At 34.1% G+C, this 12,738-nt stretch overlaps 1 protein-coding gene across 1 annotated transcript in view; it reads left to right on the top strand.

The window, feature by feature from the left end:
• Positions 1-3,393, top strand: part of LOC136029564 (4-aminobutyrate aminotransferase, mitochondrial-like) — a 121,659-nt gene extending 118,266 nt beyond the window's left edge. Inside the window, exon 11 of the mRNA XM_065708053.1 lies at positions 885-3,393. Within this exon, the coding sequence (XP_065564125.1) occupies positions 885-1,009 (125 nt within the window). The 3' untranslated portion in view covers positions 1,010-3,393. The remainder of the gene's footprint in view (positions 1-884) is intronic.
• The last annotated feature ends 9,345 nt before the right edge of the window (positions 3,394-12,738 follow it).

Genomic DNA, 12,738 nt, shown 5'->3' with positions numbered 1-12,738 from the left:
ACTAAAAGAAGTTTTTATTCTTTTTTTCTCTTGAAATATAGATTGAAGTTCTACACATATCTTTATGGGTGCCATAGCAGATCGATGAGCATCACAAAATGAATAATATATACAAATGTGACTATGTGGTATCTAACTTAGAAGAAAACCAAGATAATCTTGTTAAAGCTTTTTATAAGCAACATTTTTTTAAACAACTATTATTAAGCAATATAGTTGTTAGGAATTTAGAATGTCTTGGTTATTCCATAATGGATTTATTTTAATTTTTTGATCCATACAAAATTAAATGGGCTTAAAAACAAAGCAGCATAGGTAAAATTATTTCTCTTTGCAACTATTTGATCAAACCCAGCTTTCTGGGTTTTTTTTCTGTATGATTAGATGTCGTTTCACAATATGGTATTCGATCTGTCCCCTATTTTTCGTAGCTTTTCTTTGTGTATATATATCTGTTTGAATAATATTTTTTTTAAACCCAGAGTTGTTTTTTAGTAATTCAGAGCTCTAGTTTGATAATCATATCTGCCTTTGGTCTATAGTTATGAGTCTTGGTAGTCAATGGTTTGCGAAGAGGAGAATAAAAACACACAAACAAAAATTTTGTCTTTATGTCTCACCCTTCCTGTGTTCGGGAATGATGAGTGCTATGCCAAAGTTCCCAAAGTTGAAATCAGAAAGCTGGATAAAGCATCATAGAACAGTAAGAACGGAATTTCTTACGTGATAGTAAATAAGTAACTTGTTCTGTACAGTATTAAAATAAATGTAGTTTATGTTATTCTGAATCCTTTTCTGTGGTTTGTCTTGAGAAAAAGTCAAAGAATAGGGCAAACATCCATAATGTTCTCTGATTTTCTTTTAATTATGGAATCATATTTTAGGTGTTCATTCAGGCGGATGTGGTGAAAAGTCTGTACGTCTCCGACCGGCGCTTATTTTTAGACCGGAGCATGCTGATATTTTCCTTGACAAGTTGAATATAGTTTTAAAAGAAATGAAGGGATAAGTTTCTTTTTCTCTCTTCTTTGTTGTTATGAAAAAAGAAACATTCATATATTCTATATAATTTTGGCTGTAGCCATAGTATAATATTGTGAAAACAACATCATATTTCCATAATGTGTCTGCTTAAGGCTAATGGATACGATTTTTCTATGAGCTTTTGCTGTTGAATAATCAATATTTAAATTGTTTTTGGGGTACATTGCTTTTTAATATTTTAGTGGTTTCAGTTTTGTATTAAAGTGCTACAAACTTCCATGTGTAGCATATACATTGATGATTTTTTCCGTATCTATCTCTTGTTGCATTTTCGATTTAAAAATTAATGTGACCAGCTACTCTTCAAAGGCAAATTGAAAACTAGGAATTGTATAAAATTTTTAGCCACCTTTTTTTCATCAATATTTTATTTCTCTTTCTTGGCGTTTTCAAAAAGACCCTGAAGTGGGCTTTTTGAAAGGGGACAGCGGATTCGGTTAGTGAATAGATATGTTGTCACTTTTCCATTATCTCAAGTAGTTACGTTTCTGTGAATAATTCTGGTCTTTACAAATATCTCTGAAGTATTTTCTGTTTTAGAATGATTAACATAAAAATTACAGATAAACATGAAGCTCAATAAAACATTTTAATATTGTTACTGAGGTGATTTTCTTAAAATCAAAATTATATTCCCTGCGAAATAGTGGCATTGCCAAATAAGAATTTCAAGGGGTTTTTTTTTCTATTAAAGTCTTTCTGATTCTTACCGCCAGTATTTCCTAGTGGAAGAAATGAAGCTGTGAAAATACTCCGATAATTACTTCAAGTTATAAAAGAAGTGGCTTGAAGCTTTGTGGATCCTTTGATGTGAAACCAAAATCTGTCTTTGAAATGGAATAAACGGAAAATGATTGTATTGTATCAGATTAACGACGCTTCTTGACTACTCAGGTCCCTGTGTCGGCCCTGAAGTGCATTACTGCAGCATGATTCGATCTCTGGGTCCCGTATTACCAAGCTAAGGTCAAACCCACTGCGCCACCACAGAATAATGGAAAATGATAATATAGAACTTTCAAATATTTGACCAATTGAGCCATCAGGGCTAGTAAGCATTGCTAACGAATTTGACTTAAATTTGTGATGGCGTTCCGAATGCTATTTTTATTTTGAGTAGTCGATTTATTCTTGACCAGATTGTGGAAGGTTGCTCTAATACTTCTCCTAATGACGCATGCTGATGCGCAAAGTCAAAACCTCCGGAATTGTCTTTATTTTTACTTTAGGAGGGAGGTATCTGCTATTTTATATATAATTGTGCTTTTAGGTAGTAAAAATGTTTCCACATTTCACCATTACTTTTATTTTAACAGTTTTTGTGGGGCTCTTGGATGGTCACTAAGATGCCAACCCCTAACCCCTACAAAATCAAAACTTCAAGGGTTTTCAGTTTTTCTTTGAGTGGGGTATTTTTATCCTAACTGTTTATAAGCGCATATATATATATATATATATATATATATATATATATATATATATATATATATATATTCCAGTTTTATAGTTTTTTTTGCAGTTTTTTTTACTTTTGGTATGGTTCTAAGGAACCCCTAGCCCTCACACTTCCTTAACCACAAATATTGGTGTTACTATTAAGACCCAAACTGTCTTATGATACCGGTGTTAATAATTCGACTAGGAACGATTTTCGCTATGATTTTATTCGTAAGGTAATGATTCAGACAGGCTATGATTTCATTTGTGCTGTTACTTTACTGTAATGTTGAGTGTTTGCTTTATTTTTGTGTCCAATTTAGAATCTGTATCTCTAGGCTATGTGTTCCGACTAGTTTATTTGATTGCTTTCTTGGTATCAATTTACGTACATTAGTGGAAACCAAATTGAAAAGATATATCTGTCAGTGTCATAAATTTCCGATTATCACTGATTTGTATTTATATCCGTTGTTGCGCGCACGCCGTATGTTAGGAAACATCAGATTTTCCGAAGCGACAAAACTAATTAACCTTTTTTCCTATTGGTGCTAAATAATTTTAAAACATAAAAAATTCAAAAACCTCGCTATAAAGGTCCTAAAGACTTTTCGAGTGACTGAACACCTTTCAGATTATAAAGCGGAATATTCCTTTTGGCCATAATCTCTTACCACAACTATATCTTTTTTGTTTGTACTGTTCGTTTTAATGCAAAAGCTATATACGGAATCTTGGATGAGATTAAAATCCGTTTGTAACGGCAGCACTATGTTATTTTGTAGTTTTCCCTGGTCTAAGTATATCTTATTTGAAATGCTTTTCTTTGAAATTCGGTCATTGTAGTTTGTTTTAGTTGGGTTTGTTTGTCATATTTTAATGTAATTAAATAAAAATTATTTACTGCCTCTATCTTCCGCCTTTTGAACCATTGCAGTTATTCGATATTCTATGGGATTTTGATATATTTCTCTTGACGACTGAAAATAGCTTATATACATTTGGTTAACAACTAATCCACTAGATGAAGTTTGGGCAAATTGTGGATTTATAATCCGTGGTTTAACTTCGGTAACGAGGGATTTCAGATCATTTTTTATAGTGAACATTAGCGATTCTTTTCTGTAAAACCGACATAAATCGTGGCTAAAATCCTATCATTCCTATATTTTCGGCTGAAGAGCACTAAGAACATTGCTCATGATTTGCAATTTTCTGCCTTTTGGTGTAGATTGATAATTAATCACAACTGTTGAACTTTTTGAACTTAACTAATGCTTTGTGTAGGGCTTAGTAAGCTGCTTCTGCCTGGGCTATGCTGTTGTGTTGACTTAGTAGCCTATGTTTTGTTTTTTGTCATGTTGGGCCTGTCCGAAATGAGCAAAGATCAGTATATAGGCTAGCAGTCTCTGCTTAATGAGACTGGAGTTCTTGCGACTTATGTGTTTCCTGGGTGAACGCTGGCTGGCTGATGTGAATACGGCCCAGTTATTCAAATGGGCTATTCTAAGATAGTTGCTAATCGAGGGAAGTATAATAGACGTGCACTGGGTAGGCTATATGCTACATTCTGTGATCAACCTGTCCTTTATCTATCTGGTCTTTATACCTTCTAAAGAAAAATGATGTTAATCAGATTCGGACTTTTTATTTCTGATATTGTAAATTTTTACTTTATCTCCCCCCTTGGTATAGCAATGGTAAGATAATTCGTAAATTTGATATCCCTGATATAAGTGCAAAGTTGGCCCTCCTGTATGGAAGATTGTCGGAATCAGCTTTTTATCGTTTATCGCCTCATCATCCTTTGGCCCTTCTGTTCGGTTAATCTCATTGTAGCATAGTGTTTTTATGGCACTTGGTATTAACCAAGTGACATATAGCAATCGCAAATTCTGTCGGTCTGTCTGTCTCTTGGTCCTGGTTTTGCTACTTTAGGCACTTCCAGGTAAGCTAGGACGATGAAATTTGGCAGGCGTATCAAGAATTGGACCAGATCAAATTAGAAATAGTCATTTTCCCGATTTGACCATCTGGGGGGGAGTTTGGGGCCCGTTAATTCAGAAAAAAAAGAAAAAAGAAGTATTTTTAATTTACGAACGGTTGATCAGATCTTAATGAAATTTGATGCTTGGGAGGATATCGTGTCTCAGAGCTGTTATTTCAAATACCGACTGGATCTGGTGACATTGGGAGTTTGGAGGGGGGAACCAAAAATCTTGGAAAACACTTAGAGTGGAGGGATTGGGCTGAAACTTGATGGGAAAAATAAGCACAAGTCCTAGATACATGATTGACATAACCAGAACGTATTTACTCTCTTTGGGGTAGTTGGGAGGAGGGGGTTGATTCTGAAAAATTAGAAAAAATTAGGTATTTTGAACTTACGAACGGGTGATCGGATCTCAATGAGATTTGATATTTAGAAGGATATCGGGTCTCAAAGCTCTTATTTTAAATCCCGACCGGATCTGTTGACATTGAGGGGAATTTGGGGGGACTGAAATCATGGAAAACGCTTAGATTGGAGGGATCGGGATGAAACTTGGTAATTTATGTGATCAGGCATCCCACGCCATCTACCACAGATATTTTTAGCGAATCCTATATTTAGCCTATATTTGGGCCTGGGAAATCCTATAAAAATAGGACAGAGCCTATAATTTGAAACGAACCGACCTGTCCGAACCCTGCTTCCTTCACTCATTTTATATGACGTATTTTTCCCGGTTCTGTCTGGCCATTTCAGCGTTTATATGAATCAAGTAAAAAAAAAATCGAAGAAAGTAAACTTGCGAGATGTGTGAGCTTTCAAACAGTTCTTGGTAACGAACTAAGGAGCGACCCGTCTCAATAGTAACCAAAACTCTAAAAAATTGAATTTTGCTATCAATAGCTACATCAAAAGAATCGCATTTTAATGCTGATTTTAAATATATAAGTTTCATCAAGTTTAGTCTTACCCATCAAAAGTTACGAGCCTGAAGAAATTTGCCTTATTTAAGAAAATAGGGAAAAACACCCCCTAAAAGTCTTAGGATCTTAACGAAAATGACACCATCAGATTCAGCGTGTCAGAGAACCCTACTGTAGAAGTTTCAAGCTCTTATCTACAAAAATGTAGAATTTTGTATTTTTTGCCAGAAGACAAATCACGGGTGCGTGTTTATTTGTTTGTTTTTTTGTTTTTTTTTCTTGTTCCCAGGGGACATCGTATCGACCAAGTGGTCCTAGAATGTCACAAGAGGGCTCATTCTAACGGAAATGAAAAGTTCTAGTGCCCTTTTTAAGTGACCAAAAACCTGGAGGGCATATAGGCCCCCTCCCACGCTCATTTTTTCCCAAAGTCAACGGATCAAAATTTTGAGATAGCCATTTTGTTCAGCATAGTCGAAAACCATAATAACTATGTCTTTGGGGATGACTTACTCCCCCACAATCCCTGGGGGAGGGGCTGCAAGTTACAAACTTTGACCAGTGTTTACATATAGTAATGGTTATTGGGAAGTGTACAGACGTTTTCAGGGGGATTTTATTTTGTTTGGAGGGTGGGGCTGAGGAGAGGGGGCTATGTTGGAGGATCTTTCCTTGGAGGAATCTGTCATGGGGGAAGAAAAATTCAATGAAAAGGGCGCAGGATTTTCTAGCATTCTATAAGAAAACAATGAAAAATAAACATGAAAACTTTTTTCAAATGAAAGGAAGGAGTAGCATTGAAACTTAAAACGAACAGATATTATTACGAATATGAGGGGTTCTAATAATACTTTAGCATAAAGAGCGAGGTATTTAGGAGGAGATAAATACCTTGTTCTTTATGCTAAAGTATTTTTAGTAATTTCAACTATTTATTCTACGGCCTTTCTGATTCAGGGGTCATTCTTAAAGAATTGGGACAAAACTTACGATTTATGTGTAAAGAGCGGGGCATTAACGAGGGTACAAACCCCCTCGTATACATAATAAAAATATAAGGTTATGAAAGTTTGTTACGTAAGTTAATTCTTAAGTTACGTATATTTTTTACTAATAAAAACGTTCGTTAAAAATTAAAAGTTCTAGTTGCCTTTTTAAGTAACCGAAAAATTGGAGGGCAACTAGGCCTCCTTCTCCACCCCTTATTTCTCAAAATCGTCTGATCAAAACTAAGAGAAAGCCATTTAGCCAAAAAAGAATTAATATACAAATTCTATTTTAATAATTTATGTGCGGAGAGCCAAAACCAAACATGCATTAATTCAAAAACGTTCAGAAGTTAAATAAAAAAAACTAATTTTTTTAGCTGAAAGTAAGGAGCGACATTAAAACTTAAAACGAACAGAAATTACTCCGTATATGAAATGGATTGTCCCCTCCGCACTCCCTCGCTCTTTACGCTAAAGTTTGACTCTTTGCCACAATTCTACTTTTTAAAACAATTAAAAGCTTTAGCGTAAAGAGCGAGGGATTGCGGAGGGGACAACCCATTTCATATATGGAGTAATTTCTGTTCGTTTTAAGTTTTAATGTCGCTCCTTACTTTCAGCTAAAAAAATTAGTTTTTTTTATTTAATCGAAACTAAGGTTGAACTATACATTGTCGGTAATACTTTTATTTTTGGTACGAGACGGTTCAGAGACCAGTTGATGAAAAACTCGATAATTATCTGTTAAGACAATAAACAAAAAACTCATGGAAGTAGGCTGCTGCCATGTAAGGAATTAGAGCGATTCGGTGAATCCTGGATTTTCTTGTTGTAGTTACACGTTTATAGCTTGTTTATTGAAATTTGAAATTATCGCTTTAAAGTAGTGGCCCTCAACCAATTTCAGGCCCTACCCTACGTAGGCATTTCAAAAATCCTGATGCCCCACTCCCAGTGATATTTGAGTTTTGTTGTTCAAAATCGTACATGTATTCATCTGAAGGAACCTTTAAAAGGGCATAAACTTTGTGTGTTTTTTCTTTTTTTTGGTCGTCCTCAAAGCATACTGAATGTTAATGAAACGTATTGTTTGCATAAAACGCCTTTTATACAATGCATCACTGTATTGCAATGCTATTATGTATATTTTTTGCTATTTAAATGTATAATAGAATAGAATTTATTTGCGCTTAAACACCATAGGCCATGTAAAAGTGTATAAAACAAACAGCAATTACACAGAAATTGCAAAAATCCAAACATAATCCTACAGAAACCTAGCTATATGATCCATCGCGAGACGGAAGAATCGTGCCAAAATTCTTGCACTGTTAAATCCTACATCCACACTCACTATCAGCAGCGACTCAAAATCAAAATGTTCCTTATCAGACACTTTAATCCTCCAATCATTCAGTTCTTCACATTCACCCATCAAGTGAAAGACACTTTCATTGAAACCTCCACGCGTAAGACAAAAATATGGACCAGCCTTAGACCTTTCCCTCCCAATAATCTTACTTCTTTGGCCCAGTGGCAAAATATGAGCCTTCATTTCAATTAATAGCTTTATTTCCTTTGTATTTGAACCCACTTTAAAAAAGATAACATTGAATGTGACATATGGATATGATGTCATTCATTTGAAAAATCTTTTCTTCAAAATTAAGGCTCTAAAGTATAGTCAGCAAAAGGGTGTACGTCTCGCCCATGACCCAACAAAATATTACCATGTTTCACCGGTAGGGCCTGTGCCCCACGCTGGGAATCACGGATCTAAAGGCTCGCTAAGAGTATTTGGGTCTTGGGAAAATGGAAACTAGAGGTGGTAAAACTGTTTTCTGTTAAATAGTTGAAGCTTTTGCTCAATAATTTCATAAACATTCCCTCTAGATTTTTTTTGTAATGTCACTAAAGACGCATTAACATATACTATCGTTTTGTGTAGTTTCTGATCTAGTTGCATACAATGGAATTTCAGACTAAATTACTGAGGACTAAAAGCACCCTAAAAAGTCAGAATAATAGTTAAAAGCCTGTAGATTAAGTTTTTGATATTGTATTTTATCACCTGAATCTGTTTTCATTTTGAAATCATTTGATATTTTGCTGTTTTTGTATTGTCATATTCTATCGGGGAAGGTAATTACTTTTAAATGGTTGCCGCCAATAGAAAGTAAAAGCTCACCTGAAAGCTTAATAAAATATGTTATTTTTTAGTTTAAGGGATGTACGTATATCTGTGACACTAAACAGCAATAAGACCCAAAATGCCTTCGGTGAGCCTTTAATGTTCAAGTCTCCACGTGTAAGTGCTTCGAAGGTAACTTCAAGCAACTTCAGTTGCTTGTCAAAGCAACTTCAGTTGTTTTGATGTTCTTATTGAAGTAACTCTAATAGCTTCTTTTCCCTACGTGGATCAGTAGCGACAATTGTATTTATTATTATTGCTGGTGGTTATATTTGTTTTTAGTTTAGTGTTTTTTTTTTATCTTGTGCCGAGGACGCCTAGTTTGGATACAGGCGAAATATCTGCATTATTTTAGTATTTCCTCTCTAATGAGTTATATTAAATACTGTATCAGGGAAGGGCATTCATGGATTATATAGAGAAGGCTAACCCCAACGATGCCAAAAGACAGGGTCACTTCAACCTAGAAATCGTTTTGTTTGCATTTTGACAGTTCTCATTATTTTTTGGACAAAATTGTTAACGTGATTTAACTAACTTTGTTTCAATTTTGCCTCGTCCTCGGAAATACTTCAGAAAAATCTATCTGGGTTATTCGAGATAATTAATTAAGAAGACGAAGCGAAAGATGGAATTTGTTATCAAAGAATACTTAAAAAGGGTTAATCTATATTGTATGAAAGGGTAGCGTCATTAAATATTGGTTGTCTCCAGTCATTCTTCTCGGAGCCAAAGCCTTGTCTTTACACTCGATAAAAAACAAAAATGTATTTAAGTATCAGTATTTGTGGCATTAACATTACTTGTATGCATTCTTGACCATTCCTTTAATGCAGAACTGTTAAAAAAAAGCTAAAAAAAATCCTCGTAGCTCTTGACCCTCTGGGAAAAATTCCTGACAGTGTCTATGAAAAAAAAAGGCTGCTTGAATTCTACATGAAATAAGTATCTAAAACTTTATTAAATACAATTTCTGTGTGAATATATCAAGATCTATATGGATTTAAAACAATTCTAGAATCTTTCTTTTATGATTTTAAATAAGTGAAATTTATTAATGTTAAAGTTACCCATAAAAATATATAAGAAGATTTTTCGCATAATCTATGCAAAAGTCGGAAAACAAGTGGGGGACGGTGATAAATACCCCCCCCCCCCCCCCAGATTCAAGCTATCTTAGAAGCTTGGAGCAGAATTTTCAAGTTCCTGTACAATAAAAAATGAATTTTATATTTATTCATATATATAAGCATATGTTATCTTTATGGCTGATACGATTGTTTCTTTTAATTGTGTTGCGGAGCAACACTACTGCTTTCGTAGTTTTTTTTTTTTTTTTTTTTCACCGTGTAGCTCCGAAGTGGTAAGAGTTAAAAATTTGAGATTTTTCAGAGGGAAGGGAAACGTGAAACAGAGTAAAAAAGTTCCAGAGAAGTTCCTAAAATTTCTAACAGTTTTCCATAAAAAAAAATAAAACGGTTTTTTTCTTAGAAACTGTGCGTTCGATGTTTGGCGTCAAGTTAAGACGACCCTAGCTTCGGAAATAAACTTGTTAGAAATACAGTTATGCTGAACTCATGTAGAACTTTCATTTGTCTCTTCGAGAACCGGAGCACAAAATTCCGTAGCTCTTACAGATTTCCCGGAAATAATTCCGGAAAAGTCCATCTCGTTCCGATTTTTTTTGGAATTTTCTCAAATTTTCGATTTTGATGTTTCTTATATTTTTATCGAGTAGTGCTATGAAAAGTATGCAAGAAGAAGTGAAGTGTTCTATATACCAAGTTGCTTCGTTCTCTAAGAAATAATTTCCGAAGTTTCGACGTTCTAGAGGTAACTTCTGTTCTCGACCAGCTAGAATTTTTTTTTCCAACGCGGTTCGACAGGTCTCGATCTCCTAACAATTGGAGCTTACAATAGTTTCTCCGAAATAAAATTCCTTCTTTGGTTTTTTCTATTTGGAAGTTTTGTCATGCCCTCGGGGCAATTTAAATTTTTTGGTGAATTTGGTTTGTTTTATATTTTCCTAGTTTAGACCATCAAAAGTTAAGCAGAAAACTATAAGACGTTATTTCCGTATCTCTTTCAGATTTCCCGGAAATAGCAACTGTGTCCCGTAGGGCACAGTTGCACGTGTTGCTCCGCAACTGTGCCCTAAGGAACAGGGCACAGTTGCTGCAACACTTCCCGTTGCACAGGCAACGGAGGTCTAGTTTCTCTTCATTTTAGGTTTCATTTATTCTTTTGTAGTAACTTCTGGTAGTTTTGAGTTTTAATTATTACAGGCTTTTATTTCTGCTGGTCTCAAGCTCAATATGGCTCTTTACTTTTCTTTGAAAAATTGTTTTAGGTAAATTTTTATTAATTAATTTAAGAAAAAACGCCGCAAAAAAGTTATTCAAAGAAAAGTAAAGATTCATATTAAAGCTTAAGAGTAGCAAAAATAAAGTCCTATAATAATTCAAACTTAGAATGGTCAGAAATTACAATCAAAAAATAAATAAATGAAATCCAAAATGGTACAGAAATTAAAATAAACAGTAACATCAAACATGAAGATAACAGATACTTAAATTGGTTAATAGATAAATCCTAAAACGAGTAGACCTTCAAGTGTATACTAAAATAAGCTTAAATTGCATAGAAATAATATAAACAAGAGTTTGGCAACTACCCTAAACCAAATATTAAACCAAAGATGAGCATTATTAAATCAAATAATTTTCATGCGTAAAGCTACCGTAAATCACCATCGATAAATAAATGAAACCCAAATCAAACAGAATTTACAATAAATAACCGAGTCAAACTCCAAATGAGCAGAAACTAAGAGTAGCAAGGCGGACGCCCCTTTCCTTTTAAAGACGAGAATATAATTTGCCCTTTACTGAAAACCAATATATGTTAATTATTTTCTCTTTTTTAACTTCAATAAATTAAAAATTATCAAGACTTTTCAGGAATGAATATCGGTATATATATTAAACTGTCAATCCACGTTCATTTGTTTTCTCAGTAATTTGGTTATGACAAGAATTTTGTTTCTTTGTTTTTATGACTTATGCTTGAGCTCATGAGATGAGCTCATGAGTAATGATTCTTTGCAGTAAAGTACAAATTATGTTTTCGTCTTAAAAAGTTGGGGGATGTCTGCCCTACTCTTCCTAGTTTCTGCTCGTTTTGGGTTTTATTTATTTATTGATAGTGGTTAAGAGTTGTTTTACGCTTGAAATGTTATTTGACTCACCTTGCTGCTCATCTTTTGTTTAATGTAGGCCATTTCATTCCTTTGGAAAACTTCTTTTGCGGAAAAAGTTTTTTTTTAAATTAATTGTGTAAAAGGCAATATTCACTATAACCTTTTTAAAATGGTTGTAGGAATGAAGAGTTGTGAGTCAACAGACTGACGAACTATCATGCAGTCAATTGTGCTCAATATCAGTTGTATGGCGATGTGTTTTGCCTTCTTCTTTGTAAGTAAAACCTGCAGTCGTGTATTGTGGACAGAAAACTACCTACACCTCTCCTTAGAAATTATAAAGATTTTGACAGCAGCAAATAGTCTCCCGTAAATCGTAAATACACATTAAATTGTTGACCCATTGGAACACGATGATTATTATGACTGGGATTATAAAATTCAATTTCTTTGGCGAAAAAATATAAGAGTAAAGAGCAAAGAAAACATTGCGGTCAAAATATGTGTATTATATTTTTTTTAACACAAACGACACCACGAGATTTATATAAAACAAAAGAAAAATCTGTAACGTAATTTCTACTTTACCTATCAAACATTTCGTGGTAACGAACTATAGTAAGGAGTAGCCCGGCTCAATAGTAACCGAAAATCTAAAAAAATGAAATTTTGGTATCAATGGTTACGTCAAAGGACTTGAATTCTTATGCTAATTTCAAATATATAAGCGTCATCAAGTATAATATTACCCATCAAAAGTTACGAGCCTGAAAAAATTTACCTCATTTTAGAAATAGATGGTGACATCCCCTAAAAGTAATAGAATCTTAACGAAAATCTTACCATCGGATTTAGCGTATCAGAGAACCCTACTGTAGAAGTTTCAAGCTTCTATCTACAAAAATGTGGAATTGTGTATTTTTGCCAGAATACAGATCACTGAAGCATGTTTATTTTTTTTT

Source organism: Artemia franciscana, chromosome 1 (assembly GCF_032884065.1).
Source record: "Artemia franciscana chromosome 1, ASM3288406v1, whole genome shotgun sequence".
Taxonomy (NCBI): Eukaryota; Metazoa; Arthropoda; class Branchiopoda; order Anostraca; family Artemiidae; genus Artemia; species Artemia franciscana.
This window is presented reverse-complemented; position numbering and strand designations above follow the sequence as displayed.